This window comes from Rhincodon typus, chromosome 9 (genome assembly GCF_021869965.1).
Source record: "Rhincodon typus isolate 14 chromosome 9, sRhiTyp1.1, whole genome shotgun sequence".
NCBI classification, from domain to species: domain Eukaryota; kingdom Metazoa; phylum Chordata; class Chondrichthyes; order Orectolobiformes; family Rhincodontidae; genus Rhincodon; species Rhincodon typus.
This window is the reverse complement of record NC_063340.1, coordinates 27,847,219-27,871,844: the sequence shown is the minus strand read 5'-3', so window position 1 is coordinate 27,871,844 and position 24,626 is coordinate 27,847,219. Positions and strand designations below refer to the sequence as shown.

At 44.2% G+C, this 24,626-nt stretch overlaps 1 protein-coding gene across 4 annotated transcripts in view; it reads right to left on the bottom strand.

The window, feature by feature from the left end:
• nt5e (5'-nucleotidase, ecto (CD73)) overlaps positions 1-24,626 on the bottom strand; it is an 80,821-nt gene that overhangs the window by 26,816 nt on the left and 29,379 nt on the right. For all 4 annotated transcript variants that reach the window (XM_048601420.1, XM_048601422.1, XM_048601419.1 and 1 more), the window contains 2 exons: positions 13,379-13,601; positions 13,112-13,300 (listed from right to left, as the gene is read on the bottom strand). In XM_048601420.1, coding sequence (XP_048457377.1) covers positions 13,112-13,300; positions 13,379-13,601 — 412 coding nt within the window. The remainder of the gene's footprint in view (positions 1-13,111; positions 13,301-13,378; positions 13,602-24,626) is intronic.

Below are 24,626 nucleotides of genomic sequence, written 5' to 3'. Positions count from 1 at the left end.
GTTTACAGACAGATATTGATAGGTTAAGTAAGTGGGCAAAAAGTTGACGAGTGGATTATAATGTGGAAAAATGTGAAGTTAATTTTAGAATGGAGAACAAAAGAACAAAATATTATTTAAACAGAGAAAATCTGCAGAAAACTACAACACAGAGACTTGGGGGTACTTGTGCACAAAACACAAAGCTGGCACACAGGTAATGGGAAGGCTAATGGAATATTGGTCCTTAATTCAAGGGGTTTGGAATATAACAGTGGAAAAGTCTTACTGCAACTGCACAAAGTGCCTGTGAGACCACATCTGGGGTATCATGAGCAGTTTTGGTCCCCTTGTTCAAGGAAAGATATCATTTCATTGGAGACAATTTACAGGAGGTTCACTAGGATGATCCCTGGTGTGGAAGGACTGTCTTATGAGCAAAGGCTAAACAGTTTGAGACTCTACTCAGTGGAATTTAGAAGAATGAGAGGTGATCATTTTGAAATATACAGGATTCTTAAGGGCCTTGTCAGGAATTGCTGACAAGATGATGTGAGAGCACAGTCTCAGAATAAAGGGGCACCAAACTTAATACTGAGACAAGGAGGAATTTCTTCTCAGAGGGTTGAGTGTCTTTGGAACTTCTAGCCACAGAGAACTGTGGAGGCAGAGTCCTTGTGTATATTTAGGGAAGAGATGGATTCTTGATTGGTAAGAGAATCCAGGGGAAAAAGGATAGGAAAGAGGATATGAGAAATGTTGGGCTTCATTGTCAATAGAGAGAGATGACTAGTGGTGATGATTTAACCTGAAGGTCACCAAGCCTCAGGCAAAGGGGAGAGGTTGAGAAAGAGAATCCCTCATGGTAACCTCAACCAGTGGAGGAATTGAATCCATGCTTTTGTAGTCACTCTACGTCACAAACCAGCTATCTGGACAGCGAAGCTAAACCAAACCTCTGCACGCTAGGAGATGCTCATTATACTGCAAAACTACTAAACATTCAAGGGGAAACTGGGGAGAGGAAATAAATGAAATAAATAATCGCTAGTAAAGGAGTGCTAGGGAAACTAATGAGGCTAAAGGCCAATATATCCCCTGGACCTGATGGGGTGCCTTCCAGGATATTAAAGGTTGTGGCTACACTACATTGACTTGGAAATATATTGTTGTCTTTCAGGATCACAGGGTCAAATCCTGGAACTCCCTCCCTAATGTCATTTGCAGCTCTACCTCCATCAATTAAACTACTGTGGTTCAAGAAGACAGCTCACCACTACCTCCTCAATGGCAATTAGAATCATAGAGATCTACAGCACAGATTAAGGCCCTTCAGTCCATCACGTCTGCAGCAGTCGAAAACAACCGAAACAATTCTAATCCATTTTCCAACACTTGGCCCAAAGTCTTGAATGCCTTGGCATCGCAAGTGCACATCTAAAGACTTCAAATGTCATGAGAGTTTCTCCTCTATCACCCATATAGGCAGTGAATTCCAGATTCCCACCACCCGCTGGGTGTAAAAGCTTTTCCCTCACATCTCCTCTAGACATTCTGCCTCTTACCTTAAATCTACATCCCTGGTCATTGATCACTCCATCAAGGGGAAAGATTTCTTTGTTGACCCCATTTATGCCCTTCTCAATCATGTCTTCTCTCAATCTCCTCTAAAGAAAACAACCCCAATTCCATCCAATCTTTCTTCATAGTGAAAACTCTCCAGTCCAGGCAACATCCTGGTAAATCTCCTCTGCACCTTATCCAGTGCTATTACATCCCTCTGATAATGCGGGTTCCAGAGCTGCACGCAATATTCTAGTTTTGGCCTAACCAACATTTTATGCAGTTCCAGCATAACCATAATTAGGAATGGATGATAAATGCTGGCTTTGCCAGCAGAGCCCCATCCCCAGAAATTAATTTTTAAAAGAATGTCTATGAAAGTGCAAAGATGGAGTGGTTTGCCTGATGTCAGTAGAGCTGGTGATTTTGGAACTCCCCACCGTGTGGAGCTGGTCCATTGTCACAGGCAAAATAGCAAGAAGGCCCTAGGGAAATAAGGTTGTGAGGGGTGTTGTGTACTATTAACACATCTCCTTCAAATGTACACAAGGATGCCCAGGGCCTGCTGCACACTCCCCTCTCCCAATTTACAGCCATTCAGGTAGTAATCTGCTGTCTTGTTTTTGCTTCTGAAGTGGATAACCTCACATTTATCCAAACTATACTGCATCTGCCATTGATTTGCCCACTCACCCAACCTGTCAAGATCATGCTGAAGGATCTCTGCATCCCTGTCACAGTTCACCCTCCCACCCAACTTGGCATCATCTGCAAACTTTGAGATGTTACCTTTTGTTCCCTCCATCCAAATCATTAATACATATTGTGAATAGCTGGGGTCCCAGCACCGATCCCTGTGGCATCCCACTAGTTACTGCCTGCCAATTTGAAAAGGGCCCATTAATTCCTACTCTTTGATTTCTCTCTGCCAACCAGTTTCCTATCCATCTCAATACACTTCCCCCAATCTTTATTCTTGCACATTAATCTCTTATTTGGGGCTTTGTCAAACACTTTCTGAAAGACCAAATATACTACATCGACTGGTTACCCCTTGTCAACTCTACTAGTTACATCTTCATAGAATTCCAACAGATTTGTCAAGCATGATTTCCCCTTCATAAATCCATGCTGACTTCGTCTGATCCTGCCATTATTTCTAAATGCTCTGCTGTAAAATCCTTGACAATGGATTTGAGAATTTTCTTCACTGCTGATGTTAGGCTCACCAGTCTAGAATAGATCATAGAATCATAGAATCCCTACAGTGTGGAAACAGGCCCTTCAGTCCAACAAGTCCACATCGACCTTCAGAGCATCCCACCCAGACCCATCCCCCTATAACCCACCTAACCTACACATCCCTGAACTCTCCAGGCAATTTAGCATGGCCAATCCACCTAACCTGCACATCTTTGGACTGTGGGAGGAAACCGGAGCACCCGGAGGAAACCCACACAGACACGGGGAGAATGTGCAAACTCCACACAGACAGTCACCTGAGGGTGGAATCAAACCCAGGTCCCTGGCGCTGTGAGGCAGCAGTGCTAACCACTGAGCCACCGTGCCGCCCCAAATTCTATAATTCCATGTTTTTTCTCTACCTCCCTTTTTGAATATTGGAGTCACATTAGCCACCCTTCAATCTGCAGGGACTGTTCCAGAGTCTATAGAATCCTGGAAGATGACCACCAATGCATCCATTATTTCTAGAGCTATTTCCATAAGTACTCTGGGATATAGATTATCATGCCCTCGGGATTTATTAGCCATCAATCCCATCAATTTACCCAGCACCATTTCGCTATTAATATTGATGTCCCTCAGTTCTTCCCTCTCACAAAATCTTGCAAACTATTCTGGTATCTGATTTGTATCCTCTTTTGTGAAGACAGAACCAAAGTATGCATTCAATTTGTCAGCCATTTCTTTGTATCCTATTATACATTCCTCCGTTTCTGTCTATAGGTGACCTACATTTGTCTTTACTAATCTCTTTCTCTTCATGTCTCTATAGAAATTCTTAGCGTCAGTCTTCATGTTTCCTACAATCTTACTTTTGTACTCAATTTTCCCCTTCTTAATCAATCCCTTGGTCCTTCTTTGCTGAATTATAAACTGCTCCCAATCCTCAGATTTATTATTTTTCTTGGCCAATCTGTATGCTTCTTCCTTGGATCGGATACCATCTCATTTTCTTTGTAAGCCATGGATTGGCCTTCTTACCCATTTTGCTTTTGCGACAGGCAGGAATAAACAATTGTTGCAGTTCCCTGACACCAGGGAAGGGAATCATACCTTGGGAGTCAGAGCACCACAATCTGGTGAAAGCATTCAGTTGCACCTGCAGTTGCTGGAGGCTGAGATAAAGCAGATGGAGGAAGGCTAGAGGACAGCTAGATGTGGAGTCCCAGTCAGATAATTATCTGGAATCGTCCATAAAAAAGGTGACGGATGCCGCGTGTCCAGTATGAACTGGGTGCAGGAGATACCAGAGGGGTTGTGTGTTCTGTCATGGACTTTGGAAGTATCTATCCAGGCTGTCAGCGCATAGCTTCCCCCATGGACAAACTGGCAACTGTCTTGGAGGGCATGCCCAGTAAATTACTGACCTGCACTCCAACTTTTCTTTTAGTACAGCTTCTCCTATGCCACTCTTTAGGGAGGCAATGGCCTAGTGGTATTATCACTGGACTGCTAATCCAGAAACCCAGATAATGTTCTTGGGACCTGGGTTCGAATCCTGCCAAGGCAGATGGTGAAATTTGAATTCAATAAATATTTGGAATTAAGAATCTAATGATGACTATGAATCCATTGCTGATTGTCAGGAAAAACCCATCTGGTTGACTAATGTCCTTTAGGGAAGGAAACAACCATCCTTACCTGGTCTGGCCTACATGTGACTCCAGACCCAGAGCAATGTGGTTGACTCTTAATTGCCCTCTGGGCAATTAGGGATGGGCAATAAATGCTGACCTAGCCAGTGATGCCCTCATCCCATGAATGAAAAAAGAAAAAAAAATTGCAATAGTGCTACGGCTATCGAGGGGCTCCCTGCCACTGTTTAGTAGGCTGCCATGATGCCAGAGTCTTCATTGGCTTCAACTGACCAGAAGATGGCTGCCTATGCTGTTGCAAACAAGGGAGGAGAACAAGAGTAGCATGTCTCAAACTGTTCGGAAGGACAGACAGGAAGGTAAGGGAGGTGGTATTGCTCTGATTTTTAAGGATGATATCAGGGCGGTAGTGAGAGATGATATAGGTTCTACTGAACAAAATGTTGAATCCATTTGGGTGGAAATTAGGAATAGCAGGGAGAAGAAGTCACTGATAGGTGTGGTCTATAGGCCATCAAATAATGACATCGTGGTGGGGCGGGCAATAAACATGGAAATAGCTAATGCGTGTAAGAATGGTACAGCAATTATCATGGGGGATTTTAATCTACATATCGATTGGTCAAACCAGGTCGGTCATGGAAGCCTTGAGGAGGGTTTCATAGAATGCATCCGCGATAATTTCCTTGAACAATACGTAATGGAACCTACAAGGGAGCAAGCTATCCTAGATCTAGTCCTGTGTAATGAGACAGGAATAATGAATGATCTCACAGTTAGGGATCCTCTCGGAAGGAACGATCACAGTATGGTCGAATTTAAAATACAGATGGAGCGTGAGAAGGTTAAATCCAGTACCTATGTCCTGTGCTTAAACAAAGGAGACTATGAAGGAATGAGGGAAGAGTTAGCTAAGGTAGAACGGGAGCAAAAACTTTATGGTGGGTCAATTGAGGAACAGTGGAGGACTTTCAAAATGATTTTTCACAGTGCTCAGCAGAAGTATATTCCAGTGATACGGAAGAACTGTAGGAAAAGAAAGAGCCAGCCATGGATGTCTAAGGAAATAAAGGAAAGTATCAGATTGAAAAAAAAACACATACAAAAAAGCAAAGAGTAGTGGGAAACTAGTAGACTGGGAAATCTTTAAAGGCCAACAGAAAGCCACAAAAAAAAGTTATAAAGAAAAGTAAGATAGATTATGAGAGTAAACTAGCTCAGAATATAAAAACAGGCAGCAAAAGTTTCTATAAATATGTAAATCGTAAAAGAGTGGCGAAGGTAAACATTGGTACTTTAGAGGATGAGAAGGCCAATTTAATAACTGGGAATGAGGAAATAGCTAAGACATTAAACAGTTATTTCGTGTCGGTCTTCATTGTGCAAGACACAAATAACATGTCGAAAACTAATGGCAAGAAGGTTATAGCAGGTGAGGACCTAGAAACTATCATCATCACTAAGGAGGCAGTGCTGGGCAAGCTAATGGGGCTAAAGGTAGACAAGTCTCCTGGCCCTGATGAAATGCATCCCAGGGTACTAAAAGAGGTGATGGGGGAAATAGCAAATGCACTTGTAATTATTTACCAAAATTCACTGGACTCTGGGGTGGTTCCCGCAGATTGGAAAACAGCCAATGTGACACCACTGTTTAAAAAAGGAAGTAGACAAAAAGCAGGTAACTATAGGCCAGTTAGCTTAACTTCGGTAATGGGGAAAATGCTTGAATCTATCATTAAGGAAGAAATAGCAAGACATCTGGATATAAATTGTCCCATTGGGAATACCCAGCATGAATTCATGAAGGGTAGGTCATGTTTAACTAATTTGGTGGAATTCTTTGAGGACATTACTTGCATGGTGGACAATGGGGAACCTGTAGATGTGGTGTATCTGGATTTCCAGAAGGCATTTGACAAGGTGCCACACCAAAGGCTGCTACATAAGATAAAGTTGCACAGTATGGATAGAGGATTGGTTGACCAGGAGAAAACAAAGAGTAGGGGTAAATGGGTGTTTTTCTGGTTGGCAGTCAGTGGCTAGTGGTGTGCCTCAGGGATCAGTGTTGGGACCTCAATTGTTTACAATTTACATAGAGGATTTGGAGTTGGGGTCTAAGTGTGGTGTGTCAAAATTTGCAGATGATACTAAGATGAGTGGTAGAGCAAAGTGTGCAGAAGACACTGAAAGTCTGCAGAGGGGTATAGATAGTCTAAGTGAGTGGGCAAAGGCCTGGCAGATGGAGTACAATGTTGATAAGTGTGAGATCATCCATTTTGGTAGGAATAACAGCAAAATGGACTATGTTTTAAATGGTGAAAAATTGCAGCACGCTGCTGTGCAGAGAGACTTGGGTGTCCTTGTGCATGAATCGCTGAAGGTAGGATTGCAGGTGCAGCAGGTAATTAAAAAAGCAAATGGAATTTTGTCTGCCATTGCTAGAGGGATGGAGTTTAAAAACAGAGAGGCTATGCTGCAGCTGTATAGGGACCTGGTGAGGCCACACCTGGAGTACTGTGTGCAGTTTTGGTCTCCTTACTTGAGAAGAGATATACTAGCACTGGAGGAGGTGCAGAGGAGATTCACTCGGTTGATTCCAGAGTTGAGAGGGTTGGATTATGAGGAGAGACTGAGTAGACTGGGATTATACTCATTGGAATTCAGAAGAATGAGGGGAGATCTTATAGAAACATATAAGATTATGAAGGAAATAGATAAAGTGGAGGCAGGGAGGTTGTTTCCACCAGCAGGTGAAACTAGGACTAGAGGGCATAGCCTCAAAATAAAGGGAAGCAGATGTAGGACTGAGGTCAGGAGGAACTTCTTCACCCAAAGGGTTGTGAATCTGTGGAAATCCCTGCTCAGTGAAGCGGTTGAAGCTACCTCGCTGAATGTTTTTAAGGCAAGGCTAGATAAATTTTTGAACAGTAAAGGAATTAAGGGTTATGGTGAGTGGGTGGGTAAGTGGAGCTACGTCTCAAAAAGAGCAGCCATGATCTTATTAAATGGTGGGGCGGACTCGAGGGGCCGGATGGCCTACTCCTGCTCCTAGTTCATATGTTCTTATGTCTCCAACACAGCTACAAATGGGGATATCACACCACACTGCACCACAGTGTTCATAAACATCAGTGACTTTATAATTCATAGTAAATCACCATTGTCTTACCAGACCTTAGGGCTCCTCTCTCATTAGGGAGAAACACCTAGTACTAGAATATAAGAATTATGGATACTCCTTACGGTTAGTGGTCACAGACATTGAGTAAATGGTGGCCCTTCCAGTTAATAAATGCCCCTGACTGCTGTATTGTGCCTTGGTGATGAAATGGGTGCTTTCAGTTATGTTTTGCACTCTGGAAAGAATGTCATAGCCACCAAATCTTTGGCTGTTATGGTCTAATTATTGTGGTCAGTGGTAAATGCCATGAGTCGGCTGGTATGGTTAAACAAGGCAAAATTGGGAAAATTGTCTCACAGACTAATCAAGCAACAGCCTGTTAGAGCCATATTCATGGAATCATACTTTACAATGTCCCAGACACTGCCATCATCATCCCTGGTTATGTCCTGTCCCACATTTGTATACCAGGTCGGAAAGAGTTGCTTTGAGAGTCTGCAACACTGACTCCAGACTCTATCAAATCTTGTGGATGAAGGACATCCATGTCCATCACTAAGTGACTTGGCAGCACCACTACTGAACAAGTAGTTGAGACCAAAAGGACAAAGCTGCTAGACTGGATCAGCAGCAGGTGGTGAGGGAACCAAAAAAAGGGAAATATCTACTAGGCCTCATCTACTACATCGAATCAACCTACTTATTGCATCCATGGTAATATCAGTTGGAGTGACCACTGTGCACAGTCTTTGTGGAGAGAAAGTCTCCACCTTCACACGGATGTTATTGTTACAATAGAGACAGCGAGCCAAACCATATCAGCCTTTCTATCTCTATATTCTCAACACAGTAAAGTTAAAACCTACAAAAGACCCTCAAAACTGACCTTAATGATTCCTAACCAGACTTTTGAAAAACCAATCCCAGCTTCTGTAAAAAATCAATTCCCGACATTGTCTTTTGTTTCAGGTACAAACAAAAATAATTTATTAACAATATCGCAACTTCAGTGGAGCAAGTTGAAGTAATCTAACTGGTCGACTCTTTAAATCCAAAACCCTTTCTTTTCAACCACATTCACACAAAGACAGAAACAGCTATGGCATAAATAAAAGAAAATAAAATTGGCCAGATTATTTAAATACTTTACATGACGCATTGTTCCACAGTCATAGATGATTGTTCTTTGGTTGATTTTCTAAAGACATTGATCAGAGTCACCTTTTCAGTTCACTCAATAATACTTATAACTTAGTTTTGTCTTCTCTGAGCCTCCAAGAGTTGCCCATGGGAGATTAGGCAGGGGGCTTTTTCAAATCTTTATGCTGTGGCATCAGCCACCAGTTTCCTTTTTTCCAAAACAGTCCAAAACACAATTCGCTCCCTGACAGACAAACCAACCATCAGCTCTATGAGTTCCCAATAACCACTCAACATCTGCCATCTGCTTGAGCATAAAAGTATTTTCCTGACTTGTTGGAACCAATTCCCAGGTACTGACCTCGTTAATAGCCAACTTCTGCTATCTGTTTCCCTGGCGACAAAGCATTCGCAGAACTTTTGATCAAGAACCAGCCTGCAATTAACCACCAGGCCTGGCCTCAAGGATAAAAACTTTTTTGGCCTGTTTTCCTTTTAACATAAGCTGTAAGCCTTAGTCCAAAAGTCATTCTTAGCTCCCAGTTCATAGTTGTAAACCAAATTGATAAAAAAAATTAAACAGAAATAATGAAAAATCATCAGGGTTTTAACAATATCTTTCATGCTGTACAGCACTGTCACCATGCTAAATGGGTCAACAGTGAAACATATCAAGCAACCCTAAACTGGGCCCTTGACACTGCGGGCCTTCAGTATTGAACCCATAAAAACTGAAAGAACTACAGATGCTGTAAATCAGAAACAAAAACAGAAGTTGCCGGGAAAGCTCAGCAGGTCTGGCAGCATCTGTGAAGAGAAATCAAAGTTAATGTTTTGGGTCTGGTGACTCTTCCTCAGAACTGATGGTAGCTAGGAAAATGCAGGTGGGGTGTTCCCATTCATCTGATGCACTTCCCCTTAATGGTAGTAGCTGTTGCAAGTTTGAAAAGTGCTGTTGAAAGAGCCCTGATGAGTTACTGCAGTGCATCTTGTGGTTGGTGTTAGGAGTTCATTGTGGTGAGTGGGGTGCCAACAAGCAGGCTGCTATGTTCTGGACGGTGCTGAGTTTCTTGAGGATTTTTGGAATTTCACCCATCAGTGTTTAGAATTGCAAAGCATTTTGATAAAGTAAACCATGAAAAAACCTTTGCCAAACTGTTCGCTGATCACTAACAAGCGGGTGTAAATTTATGGTCAGAGTCATAAATGAATCAACAAATTAGGAGATTTATTTTATGCAAGATATAAATGTAGCAGTACAAAGAGGGGTCTAAACAGAACTCACGGTGACTTTTAAAAGTAAAGTGAGTAAATATTTGCCAGAGAAATTGAAAAATATTAGGAAAAGGCAGGTGGACGAGACTGGATTAAAAGCTGGCTGAGGTAGTACAGCTGATTAGCCATGTTGAAAAGTTTCATGATTCAACAAATGACTGAAGTGGAAGATTTGCCTGACTTTACTAATGCTGATATCTATCTTCTTGGCTACTAGTAAGTTGTATAAGATAAACTTAAAAGACAAAATGAAAGTGCTAGTGAATCAGGCACCACAAACAGGGATCACAGTTTCTTCTGTGGCACTCAGCTGGAAGATATCCAAAGCTTATCATGAGGTACATCAAGGGCAATTGCTAGACTTTGGAGTTCAATCAGTGACTTTCATCTCCTCCCATCTCAAAGCAGATATTGGAGATTCAGATGCCTGACCATGCAAGCCAGAATTTACATCCCTGCCCGACACCACTGCGCCCACCTCTGACACCGCTCCGCCCACCGCCTCCACAGCCACCAGCTCCAGAGTATACACTAGCACCCAGCCCTGTCGAGTCTTCACCATCCCCCCAGACCTCCCCCCTACTGAGGACGAACGGTCAGTCCTCAGTAAAGGACTCACCTTTATCCCCCTCCACCCTAACATCAACGAATACCGCTCACGCTTGGACGTTGAACAGTTTATCTGCCGCCTCTGCGCTTACTTCTTTAACCGTGAGCCTAGCCCTCCCTCTACTGACCCCTTCCCCCACCTCCAATACACCTCATCCTCCCGGACACCAACCCTCCTTCCTACCCAACTGCCATTGAGACATCAATCGCTTCAACATCTCCAACCCTCTCACCCACTCCAACCTCTCCCCCACAGAACATGCAGCCCTCCGTTCCCTCCGCTCCAACCCTAACCTCACTATAAAACCCTCAGACAAGGGTGGCGCAGTGTATGGCACACTGACCTCTACATCGCCGAGGATAGGCGCCAGCTCTCTGACACCTCCTCCTACTGCCCCCTTGATCATGACCCCACTCCCAGACCATCCACAACATCATCACCTCAGGTGACCTCCCACCCACAGCCTCCAACCTCATTGTTCCCCAACCCCGCACTGCCCGTTTCTATCTCCTTCCCAAAATCCACAAACACATCTGCCCTGGTCAACCCATTGTCTCCGCCTGCTCCTGCCCCACCGAACCTATCTTCACTTATCTCAACTCCATTTTCTCCCCCCGGTCCAGGAACTTCCCACCTACATCCGTGACACTACCCACGCCCACCACCTCCTCCAAAACTTCTGATTCCCTGGTCCCCAACACCTCATCTTCACCATGGACGTCCAGTCTCTATATACTTGCATTCCCCATGCAGATGACCTAAAGGCCCTCTGCTTCTTCCTGTCCTGCAAGCACGACCAGTCCCCCTCCACTGACACCCTTATCCGCTTATCTGAACTCTTCCTCGCCCTTAACAACTTCTCCTTCAATTCCTCCCACTTCCTACAGACAAAGGGGGTGCCCATGGGTACATGCATGGGCCCAAGCTATGCCTGCCTCTTTGGAGGATACGTGGAACAGTCCCTCTTCTGCAGCTACACTGGCCCCATCCCCCACCTCTTCCTCTGTTATATCGATGACTGTATCGGCGCCGCTTTTTTTGTGTGAGGAGCTCGAACAGTTCATCCACTTCACTAATATCTTCCCACCCCAACCTTAAGTTCCCCTGGACCATCCCCTCCCCACAATAACAACAAAAACAGAATCCCCCTCGTCCTCACTAACCACCCCACCAACCTCCAGATTCAACGCATCATCCTCTGCCACTTCTGCCACCTACAATCTGACCCCACTTCCAAGGACATTTTTCCCTCCCCACCCTTATCTGCCTTCCAGAGGGACCGCTCTCTCCATGACTCCCTTGTCTGCTCCACACTCTCTACTAGCCCCACCACCCCTGGCACTTTTCCCTGCAACTGCAGGAAGTGCTACACCTATCCCTATGCCCCCCCCCTCACCTCCATCCCAGGCCCCAAGAAAACCTTCCACATTAAACAGATGTTCAACTGCACATCTGCTAATGTGGTATATTGTATCCGCTGTTCCCGATGTGGCTTCCTCTACATCGGGGAAACCAAGCAGAGGCTTGGAGACCGCTTTGTGGAACACCTACGCTCAGTTCATGACAAATGACTACGCCTCCCAGTCGCGAACCCCTTCAACTCCCCCTCCCACTCCTTGGACGACATGTCCATCCCAGGCCTCCTCCAGTGCCACAACGATGCCACCCGAAGGTTGCAGGAACAGCACCTCATATTTCGCTTGGGAACCCTGCAGCCCAATGGTATCAATGTGGACTTCACAAGCTTCAAAATCTCCCTGCCCCCGACCGCATCCCAAAACCAGCCCAGCTCATCCCCACCCCCGACCTCATCCCAAAACCAGCCCAGCTCGTCCCCATCTCCTTGACCTGTCCGTCTTTTCTCCCACCTATCCGCTCCTCTCACTTCAAACCCCACCCCCACCTCCTACTTACCAGCCTCATCCCCGCCTCCATGATCTTTCCATCTCCTCTCCACCTATCTGCTCCTTTATCCATCTTCCATCCGCCTCCCCCTCTCTCTCTATTTATTTCAGAATCCCCTTCCTCTTCCCCAATTCTGAAGAAGGGTCCAGGCCCGAAACGTCAGCTTTCCTGCTCCTCTGATGCTGCTTGGCCTGCTGTGCTCATCCAGCTCCACACATTGTTATTTCAGAATGTACATCAGTTGCTTTCATATGGGGAATTAAATAATTGCCCCTATAGCTTAAGACTATGTCTACAGACCATGACATTTCAACTAACGTTGAATTAGGCAGACTACATAAGGTCAAGGTGCAATTGGGTGATATTAAGAACAATATGTTACGTGGAATATGTAATTTGTATACTGTTTTGTACATGGACTTTATTACAGAATGAGTTGTTTTAATCTAGAAAGTACTGTCTAAAATTGTGATGGAGGGAGATTCAGTAGTCAATCTTAAAAGTGAATTTGCAAGCATCTGGAAGGCAAATAATGTTTTAGTCTATGAGGGGAGAGTAAGTGATTGGAATTAACTGGCAGCTCTTTCAAACAGCTGGCATAGGCACAATGGACAAATCCTTCTGCGGTATTCCATAATTTCAATGCAACTAATGGACAAAATTAGTTGAAAAGTTTACCTGTGTAAAGAAAAGTGTTGGAGTGTCCTCCTACTACAACATCAACACCTTTCACTTTCTTTGCAATTTGTTTGTCCGTCTCAAAACCTGAATGACCTAGGGCGATAATCTTGTTAACTCCCAGAGTTGTGAGTTTGTTAACTTCACGCTGCAGAGCTTCAATCTCATCCTCGAATAATAGGTGCAGCCCTGGAATATACATTAAAAAGAATTGGTGGCTTTTTCAACACTCTGTAACACTGAACCTCAGCTTCAACTGGTCCCCACCTGGACTTGAAAGTATTGGGGTTTCTTTGGTGGTGTACCCAACCACACCGATCTTTTGCCCACCGACATTTAGGATCACATATGGTTCATAGTAGCCCATGATGCTTGGTGATAACTGCTGATCTGCTTTTATATTTGCACTCAGCACGGGAAAAGTAACATTCTGAAGAAATGGGTACAAAAGGCCATCCACACCATTGTCAAATTCATGATTTCCCAGTGCCTATGGGAGAGAAGAGCATTTCAGTTACAAAGTTTAAAAAGAGAACATACCCATTTAGGGAATCAAAACTATTTTGTCTGTGGAACTACATTCCATATTTTTCTAACTTATTTTATGACTATATACTTTGCTCAATGTCTTAATGTTAGACATTCAGTGCAAGTAGAGAAGGTGGTGTGGATCTGTTTGACTCATATGCCAATTTTACAGTAATTCACAGAGGAAATTACAATGAAACTAAAATAGCTTGTACATGACACAAATGTTGGCTGGAAAGGCATATAGGATACGCAGCCAACTGGTCTACATGAACCTCCTCCCACCCCTTTTCATCTAACTATCAGCATCATCTTTCCTTTTCTCACTTGATCTCACTGCTCCTTAAATGCATCTGAGCTTTTGGCTTCAACTACTCTTTGTGCTATGGTCCGTACTTTGATCTACCCTCAAAGTGAAATATCTTCCCTAGGTCCAGAGATCACTAGTTTATGCCACTTCTTTTAATTTACTTATAGAATGTGGCTATTGCTAACTAGCCCAGTATTTATTACCCATCCCTAATTAGCTTGAGAATGGAATGTTGAGTGTTTTCTTGAACAACTGTAGTGTGTATGGTGTAGGTACAATCATTGTACTTTTAGGGAGGCAGTTCCAAGATTCTGACCCAGTGACAGTGAAGGAATAGTCATATTTCAAAATCAGGCTGTGTGGCTTGGAAGGATAATTATAAATAGCAGTGCTTCTATGCACTTGGTGCCGTGTCCTTCCAGGTGGTCAAGATCACAGGTTTGGAAGGAGTGAGGTAAATTATTGCATTGCATCTTGTGAATTGAGCACACAGCAGCCGTGTTACATCGATGGTTATACAGTCATAATGTCATGCAGCTCAGAATCGGCCGAACTTGTCCATACCGACCAAGTTTCCGAAGCTGAACTAGTCCCATTTACCTGCATTTAGCCCATATCCCTCTAAATCACCCTTAAAAGGGGGGTTAAAGTTTCCATGTGTGGAGTTATGTATTGATGGTTTTGTTTTTCTGTGGTTAGAACTTTATTTATTTGTTATAATCAACAGTGCTTGTTAAGTTCGGAAATCTGGTCAGTGTTTTCTGTTAACCTGATTTTATCAGACAGGTATATTGGGGGATTTGCATCCTTTGATTAACTTTTGTAATGACCCCAGGGAGTAGTGAGTTGGGAGGTGCTGATCAAGTTGGCTGTTTTGTCCTGGATGTTGTCGAGCTTCTTGGGTTTTGCAGCTGCATTCGTCCAGGCAAGTGGGGAGCATTTCACCACACTTCTGCCTTGTGTCATGTGGGTTAAGGCAGAGTCAGGAGGTAACTCACATGCTGTGCAACATCTAGGCTTTGAACTCCTCTTGTACATTAAGTGCTTACCTAGAAGCAGGATGTTTAGGACAGCTACTCTTCCGTCAAGTCTGGAATGTAACTCTTTCATCCATACTTGGACTGTAACAATATTAGGAACCGAGTGATCTTTGCGGAACTCAAACTGAGCTTTGGTGAGAAGGTTATTCTTGTGCTGCTTGATAGCACGCAGTGATTGATATTAAGCTTTAAAAAAAGCAAAGAACCACAGATGCTGGAAATCAGAAACCTGAACAGAAACTGCTGGAGAAAGTCAGCAGATCTGGCAGCACCTGTGGACAGAAAGCAGAGTTAACATTTCGGGTCCAGTGACTTGTCTTCAGAATCCTTCTTCATTGCACAGATACTGACAGACCCAAGTTTTTCCAGTAGTTTCTGATTGATATTAAGCTGTTGGGGTTGTAATTGACTAGTTTTGATTTGTCCGGTTTTTCACGGATAACTTGTTATCCTGTTGGCAACAGTAACTGGATTGGAATTGCTCATTTGGGGGCACAGTTCAGGAACTCAAGATTACAGCACTACAGTCAAGATGTTGTCTGCAGAACATTGATCTGGTCTGTTGGTTGTGCAACCAGGCACTCAGCTCTTGACCTCATTACAGCCTTGTTTCAAATGTGGTACATGAATAGAAGACCTGAACTCCAGATGCAAGGCAAGTGAGAATGCTATTGACAACAAAGTAGCATGTAACAGAAATAGTAGGAACTGCAGATGCTGGAGAATCTGAGATAACAAGGTGTAGAGCTGGATGAACACGGCAGGCCAAGCAGCATCATAGGAGTAGGAAGGCTGACGTTTTGGGCCTTGACCCTTCATCAGAAATGGGGGAGGGGAAGGGGGTTCTGAAATAAATAGGGAGAGAGGTGGAGGCGGATAGAAGATGGATAGAGGAGAAGATAGGTGGAGAGAAAACAAACAGGTCAAAGAGGCAGGAATGGAGCCAGTAACGGTGAGTGTAGGTGGGGAGGTAGGGAGGAGATAGGTCAGTCCAGGGAGGACGGACAGGTCAAGGGCGCGGGATGAGGTTAGTAGGTAGGAAATGGGGGTGCGGCTTGAGGTGGGAGGAGGGGATAGGTGGGAGGAAGAACAGGTTAGGGAGGCGGGGACGAGCTGGGCTGGTTTTGGGATGCGGTAGGGGAAGGGGAGATTTTGAAGCCTGTGAAATCCACATTGATACCATTGGGCTGCAGGGTTCCCAAACGGAATATGAGTTGCAGTTCCTGCAACCTTCGGGTGGCATCGTTGTGGCACTGCAGGAGGCCCAGAATGGACATGTTGTCTGAGGAATGGGAGGGGGAGTTGAAATGGTTCACGACTGGGAGGTGCAGTTGTTTATTGCGAACCGAGTGTAGGTGTTCTGCAAAGCGGTCCCCAAGTCTCTGCTTGGTTTCCCCGACATAGAGGAGGCCACAATGGGTACAGCGGATGCAGTATACCACATTAGCAGATGTGCAGATGAACATCTGCTTGATGTGGAAAGTCTTCTTGGGGCCTGGGATGGGGGTGAGGGAGGAGGTGTGGGGACAGGTGTAGCACTTCCTGTGGTTGCAGGGAAAAGTGCTGGGTGTGGTGGGGCTGGAGAGGAGTGTGGAGCGGACAAGGGAGTCATGGAGAGAGTGGTCCCTCCTGAAAGCAGATAAGGGTGGGGAGGGAAAAATGTCTTTGGTGGTGGGGTTGGATTGCAGATGGCGGAAGTGTCGGAGGATGATACGTTGGATCCGGAGGTTGGTGGGGTGGTACGTGAGGACGTGAGGGGGATTCTTTTTTGGCTATTATTGCGGGGACGGGGTGTGAGGGATGAGTTGCAGGAAATGCGGGAGACACGGTGGAGGGCGTTCTCGACCACTGAGGGAGGGAAGTTGCGGTCCTTGAAAAACGAGGACATCTGAGATGTACGGGAGTGGAATGCCTCATCCTGGGAGCAGATGCGGCGGAGGCGAAGGAATTGGGAATAGCATGTAACAGAATATGGCATCAAGTAGCTCCAGCAAAATCAATGGGAATGAGGGAGGATAATGCTCCACTAGTTGAAGTCGTATCTAACACAGACGAAAACAGTTATAATTGTTGTTGGATAACGATCTTGGTCGCAGGACATAACTGCAGGAGCTCCATATGGTAGTGTCCTGGGCCCAACCATAAAATCAGAAATGGGGATATTCATTGATGATTACAAAATTGTTCAGCATCATTCACAACTTAAGATGCTAAAACAATCCATGTTAATAAGTAGCAAGACCTGACAACATTCAAGCTTGGGCTGATAATTGCAGCAACATTCATGTTACTGAAGTGTCAGTCATGACTATCGCCAACAAGAGAGATCCTATCCATCTCCTCTTGAAATTAATGGCATTATCATTGAATCCTCATTAGCAACATCTGGGGGTTATCACTGACCAGAAACTGACATAATCCAGCTCTAAGAAGTGTGTCTAGAAAAGCAGGTAGAGGCTAAGAATATTGTGGCAAGTAACACCTGATTCCCCAAAGCCTGTCCACCATCTGCTAAGCACAAGAAACACATGAAACAGAATACTTTCCATTTGCCTGAGTGGATGCAACTTCAACAACACAAACTCAACTCGATTCAGGACAAAGCAGCCTGCTTGATAGGCATCCCAGCTACTACCTTCAATATTCACTCACCACTAAAAACAGCAGCAGTGTGTACTATCTACAAATGGATGGCAGCAACAAGCCATAATTGCTTCCACAGTTGATAAGGGGGAAGCAGCAGAGTGGTTTGAACTTTCAGAAGACTTTTGATAAAAGTTCTGCGTAAGAGATTAGCATATAAAATTAAAGCACATCGGACTGGCGGTAGTGTACTGATATCGATAGAAAACTGGCTGCTGCAGTTGATAAGGGGAAGCCAGCAGATGTGGTCTGAACTTTAAGAAACCTTTTTATAAGGTTCCACGTAAGAGATTAGCAGGTAAAATTAAAACACATGGGACTTGAGTAGTGTATTGACATGGATAGAAAAAATGACAGTCAGGAAACAAAGAATAGGAGTAAAGGATTCTATTTCCAAGTGGCAGGCAGTAACTTGTGGGGTATTGCAGGGATCATTGCTTGGATGCTAGCTATTCACAAAAATATTAATGATTTAGCTAAGGGAACTAAATGTAATATCTCCATGTTTGCAGAGAACAAAGCTGGCTGGGAGGTCAAGAGGGAGCCAGCAAAATACCATCAACAAATCTCCTGCACCCCCCAGGAGGGCAAACATCCTTGACCACTGTTACACAACGAAGAATGCCTACCTCTCCAAAATTCCACTGCACTTTTGAAAATCAGATCACAACGCTGTATTCCTCCTCCCAACTTACAAGCAGAAGTTGAAACGTGAGTATGCAGTACAGAAAGTAGTACAGTGCTGGTGTGAGACAGCAGAAGAGTTTCTGCAGGACTTCTTGGAATCAGTGGATTGGTCCATATTCAAGATAATGAGCAGTCAACCTAAACAAACATGCCATCAATGTCACGGATTCCTTAGCATGTGTGTAGAGAATTGCTTGCCAAAGAAGTCAATCTGTATGTTCCCCAACCAAAAACCATAGGTGAACTGAGAAATCTCATTGCCTATTGAAAGCCAGGTATACGGTATTCAAGTCATGACCCTGACCTTCACAGGAAATCCAGATATAACCTCTGTAAGACCATTTTAGATGCAAGACCCAATACCAGACTAAGTTAGAGACACAAATTAACCACATGGACACTCGTCTACATGACATAACGGGCTACAAAGTGAAGCAGAATAAGATGGCGGACAAAAATATATCCCTCCCTGACGCGCTCTGTTTGAACAAAAGATCAGTGAAAAGGAGTCACCTGCCTTGGCAACCTCAAATGCACCTGTTCCCTCAGTCACCACAACAGACATCTGATTGGTCTTCTTGAGAATGAACCTAAGGAAAGCCACTGCCCCAGACAGAGTCCCTGGCCATGGACCCAGATCCTGCGCAGACCAGCTGGCAGAAGTATTCACTGACATCTTTAACCTCTCCTTGCTACAATCTGAAGTCCCCACCTGCTTCAAGAAAACTACTGTCATGCCTGTACCAAAGAAAACATGCAACATGCTTCCAATGACTACTGCCTGGTAGCTATGACCTCCACAATTATGAAGTGCTTTGAGAGGCTAGTCATGGCTCATATCAACTCTAGCCTCGCAGCCTGCAACAGGTCCATGGCAGGCACCATCTTCCTAACCCTATACTCATCCCTGGAACATCTGGACAATAAAGGATACCTACATCAGGCTTCTATTTATTGACTACAACTCTGTCTTCAACACTATAATCCCAAGCAAACTAATTTCTAAACTCGAGACCTAGGTCTCTGCTCCACCCTCTGCAACTAAATCCTCAACTTCCTGACTCACAGATCTCAGTGAGGATAGGTAACACCACTACCTTCACAACAATCCTTAACAGTGGCACCTTGCAAGGCTGCGTACTCAGCCCCCTACTATATCCCCTATACACTCATGACTGCGTGGCAAAATTTCATCTGAACTCCATCTATAAGTTTGCTGATGACACCACAGTTATTCACTGGATATCAAACAATGATGAACAGAACACAGGAAAGAGATAGAGTGCTTGGTGGCATGGTGTAAAGATAACAACCTCCCTCAATGTCAGCAAATCAAAACAGCTAGTCATTGATTTCAGGAAACAAGGAGGGCACTCCCCTATCTACATCAATGGAGCTAAGGTGGTGATGGTCAAGAGCATCAAGTTCCTGGGTGGGATAATCCTCAACTGGTCCTGGACCACACACATATGATGATCAAGAAGGCACCACAACACCTCTTCTTCCTCAGGAGGCTAAGGAAATTCAGCATGTTCACAAGGACTCTCACCAACCTTTACAGATATACCATAGAAAGCATTCTATCTGGATGCATCACAGTTTGGTATGGCAACTGCTCTGCTTAGAACTACAGAGAGTTGTGAACACAGCCCAATGCATTTCACAAGCTAACCTTCCATCCATTGATTCCATCTACATTTCTTGCTGCCTTGGAAAGGCAGCCAACAACAAAGATCCTTCCCACCCCAGTTATAATCTCTTCAAACCTCTGAATGTACCTCTCAAATTTAAAATCTAGTCTTGATCTTGCTTTTGTGTGCCTTCTTTGCAGCCTTAACTTTGTATTCCTCATTCTGGCCTGTACTGCACACAAAACAAAACTTCATTGTACCTAGATACATGTGTCAATAATAAAATCAAAATCAAATTAAAAAGAGCTGAGGATGATGTAGATATGCTTCGGTATGGTTCGGGCATATTGAGTGAGTGGGCAAATGCATGGCAGGTGAAGTGCAATTTAGATAAATGTGAGGTTATCCAATTTGGTAGCAAAATCAGGAAGGCAGATTATTATCTGAATGGTTACAGATTAGGAAATGGGGAGGAGCGATGAGAGCTGGATGTCCTTATACACCCAGACACTGAAAATAATAATGCAAGTATTGCAACCGGTGATGAAGGTAAATAGTAAGTTGGCCTTCATAGCGACAGGATGTGAGTACAGGAACAGAGATGCCTTGCTGCAATCGCACAGTGCCTTGGTGGGACTGCATGTACAGTAGTGTGTGCAGTTTTGGTCTCCCTTTCTAAGGAAGGATATTCTGGCTGCGATGAAGGTTTACCAGACTGATTCCTGGGATAGTAGGATGGATATATGAAGAGAGACTAGATCAAATATGACTATGTTCACTAGAATTTGGAAGAATGAGAGGGGACTTCATAGAAACATAGAAAATTCTGACAGGACTAGGCAGGGTAAATGCAGGATGGATATTCCCAAAACCGGGGATCATAGTTTAAGGATATGGATAGGCCATTTAGGACTGAGATGAAGACACACATAATCACTCAGACGTGAGACTATGGAATTTACTATTTCAGAAAGTGATTATGGCCAAAACACTGAATGTTCAAGGATTTATAAATAGTTCTTAGATCTTAGAATCCCTACAATGTGGAAACAGGCTCTTCGGCTGAACAATTCCACACCGACCCTCAGAGCATCCCCCTATAACCCACCTAATCCACACATCCCTGAACACTATGGGCAATTTAGCATGGCCAATCCACTGAGCCTGCACATCTTTGGACTGTGGGAGGAAACCAGAGCACGCGGAGGAAACCCACGCAGACACAGGGAGAATGCGCAAACTCCACACAGTCACCTGAGGGTGGAATCGAACCCTGACTCCTGGAGCTGTGAGGCAGCAGTGCTAACCACTGAGCCACCGTGCCACCCCTTAAGGGTAAAGGGATCAAAGGGTATGGGGCAAAAGCGGGCACAGGATAGTGAATTGGATGATCAGCCATCAATATATTGAATGGTGCAGCAGGCTCAAAAAGGACTGAATGGCCTACTCCTGCTCCTGTTTTCCCTGTTTGTGTTTCTAATAGTATCTTCTTAATCCATGTCCATCGCTATCAAGACAAGGGCAACAGATACATGGGGAAACTATCATGTGAAAGTTCTCTTTCATGGCACAAACCATCTTGACTTCGAACTGAATGCTGCATCTCAGAAATTCACCATTTTAACTATCAGTTCCACTCTTCTTACCTGATCTCTTAAAAAAAACACAGCGGCAGACAGTGACAGCTGGAATTCACTAGAATTGTGATTAGACTAGTAGCGAACCTTGCACAAGATACTGCTGCTCCTCTAATTACAGATATGATCTCTCCCACACTGGCTGCTTCTGCTCCTCCAGTCAGTTTCCCTTTCTTTTGATCCAATTATTCTAGAGACAAAATCTGAGCTTGGAGTAGCAGTCTTGGGAGGGAGTGAGCGAGCCAGTGATTGGAGGAACTGCTGTAAATTTTTAGGAAAAGAGTGGACATATTTGGGGTGTCTAGCAATAATGTTGCCTTCATTGAGATTTGCTGACATGCCATCAGTGCCTTACTGTCTCTGCTCCCCTCACACTCTCAAAACTGTCTCGCTCTGAACTTGCTGGACTCTTCCCTCAGGTTGAACCCTGACCTTGTTAACACTAGAACTAAGAATAGTTAAACCTGTTCCATCATTTAATACAAAAATGGTTGATCCAATCTCAGACTCAACCTCTTTTCTTTTCACTGTCCATAACCGTTCAACTCATTACTAACTAAAAATCTGTCTGTCGCCTCCTTAAATTTATTGCGCGTTAGGGTCTACCACACTCTAGGGTAACTAATTCCATTGATTCACAATCCTTTGAAAAAAATTATTTCTCATTTATTTTAAATCTGCTACCCCTTATCCTAGAGCAATGATCTCCAAGACCTATCAAACCTACCAATAGGGTGGTGTGGTTGATGTCTGGCAGGCTGACCTCTACCTGGCAAAGGCAGAAAGCCAACTCTCAGACACTTCTTCCTTTCTCCCCTGGATCATGACCCCAACATTGAACATCGGGTTGTAGTTTCCAGCACTCTCGTGGACCTCACCTCCTCTGGAGATGTCCCCTCTACAGCTTCCCCACTCAGTCCCAAACCTGCACAGCTTCTATTCCTTCCCAAAATCCACAAACAGGACTACCCTGGCAGATTTTTCTTTATTCATTTCATGGTGATGAGGGTATCTCTGGCCAGGCCATTTTCGTTGCCCATATCCAATTGTCCAGAGGGCTGTTTAAAATCAAGCACATTGCTGTGGGTCTGGAGTCATTATCTATGCCAGACCAGGTAAGGATGGCAGTTTCTTTTCCTAAAGGACATTAGAGAACCAGATGGGTTTTTCTGACATTCGACAATAGCTTCATGGTCATCATTCGATTCTTAATTCTAAATTTTTTCTTTGAATACAAATTCTACCATCTGCCGTGGTGGGATTCAAACCTAGGTCCCCAGAACATTGCCTGGATTTCTGGATTAACAGTCCAATGAAAATACCACTAGGCTATTGCCTCCCTGTTTGTAGCCTGTTCCTGCCCTACTGAGCTTATTTTGTTTCCTTTCTTGGCCTTAGATTGTCAAAACATCCGCCCTCCACCCTAACCCATACAGTCTGTTCCCACTTACATTTGTGATTCTTCTGATGCTTTATGCTGGTTCGACAATTTCCACTTTTCTGATCCTAGCCACCTCCTCTTCGCCATAGTCTGCAATCCTTCTAAACATCTGTTCCCCATCAGGATGATCTGAAAGCTCTCCACGTCTTCCTTGAAGAAAGAGGCCTTGCACATTGTCTCCGTCCACCATCTCTTTTGCCTGGCTGAGCTTGTGCACTTTGAACAACTTCTCCTTTAACTCATCTCACTTTCTCCAAATCAAATGTGTGGCGATGGTCTCAGCTATTTCTGTCTACTTGTGGGGTATGTGGAACATTTTCCCTAGTAAGGCCCCACTTAACTCTTTCTCCAATACATCGATGATGTCTTGAGTGCTCTTGTCCAGAATTTGATAAGAATTAATCAGTTTTGCTTTCAATTTCCAACATTCTCACCTTCATCTGATCCATCTGAATCTTCCCTTCCTTAAGTTCACTGTTCCCATTTCTATGTATAGACTGTCTCCAGTATCCATTACAGGCCCACTGACTCCCATAATTACTTTGAACACATCTCCTTATGCCCTGCAAGGACCCCATTCCAATTTGTTCTGACAATGCCACCTCTGGTGGACTTCCTTTTCCTTCAACTGAGGAATCCCCCCCTACTATGGTTGACTGAACTTTCAGCCGTGTCCGTCTCATCTCCTGAGCTTCTACCCTCGACACTTCTCCTCCTTCCCAGAAGGATAGGATTCCCTTTGTCCTTCCTTTCCACCCCACTAGTCTTTGCATTCAAAGGATCATCCTCTGCCACTTCTGCCACCTCCAGCAGAATGCCACCACAACACCATAAGATATAGGAGCATCTAGTCTCCTCTGCCATTCATAGCTGATACATTTCTCAATCCTATTCCCTTACCCTCTCCCCATAACCCTTTATCCCCGTCACTGAGTCTGTGATCTCAGGTCCTAGTCTCACCTACTAATCGGAACATCTTCTCCATGTCCACTTTATCCATGCCTCTCAGTATCCTGTAAGTTGCAATCAGATTCCCCCTCAGCCTTCTAAACACCAAACACATCTTCCCCTCCACTGTCAGTATTTCACAGGGACTGTTCCTTCCAGGATACCCTGGTCCACTTCTCCATTTCTCCTAACACCTCCTCACTTACACATAGCACCTTCCCATGCATTTGCTCTTTCCCACTTCTTCCTTCCTCACTGCCCAAGGTCCCAAACACAGTTTTACTTGTACTTCTTTCTAGTCTACTGTATTCACTGCTCACAATATGATTTCCTTTACATTGACGAGACCAAATGCAGACTAGGTGATTGGTTTGCAGAACACCTCCATTCTGCCTATAGAAATGACCCTGACCTCCCAACTGTTTGCCACTTCAGTAAACCATCTTACAGTCATGCTAGCATTTCTGTCTTAGGCCTGCTGCAATGTTCCAATGAAGCACAACAGAAGCTGAAGTAACAACACCTCATTTTCTGCTAAAGCACACTACTTTCAGCCTTGAGGTCTCAAAATTGAATTCAATACTTTCAGAAATTGATTAATGTTTGTTAAGTCTATCTTTGTTTTTTTTTGAAAAAAAAACGATTCTCTC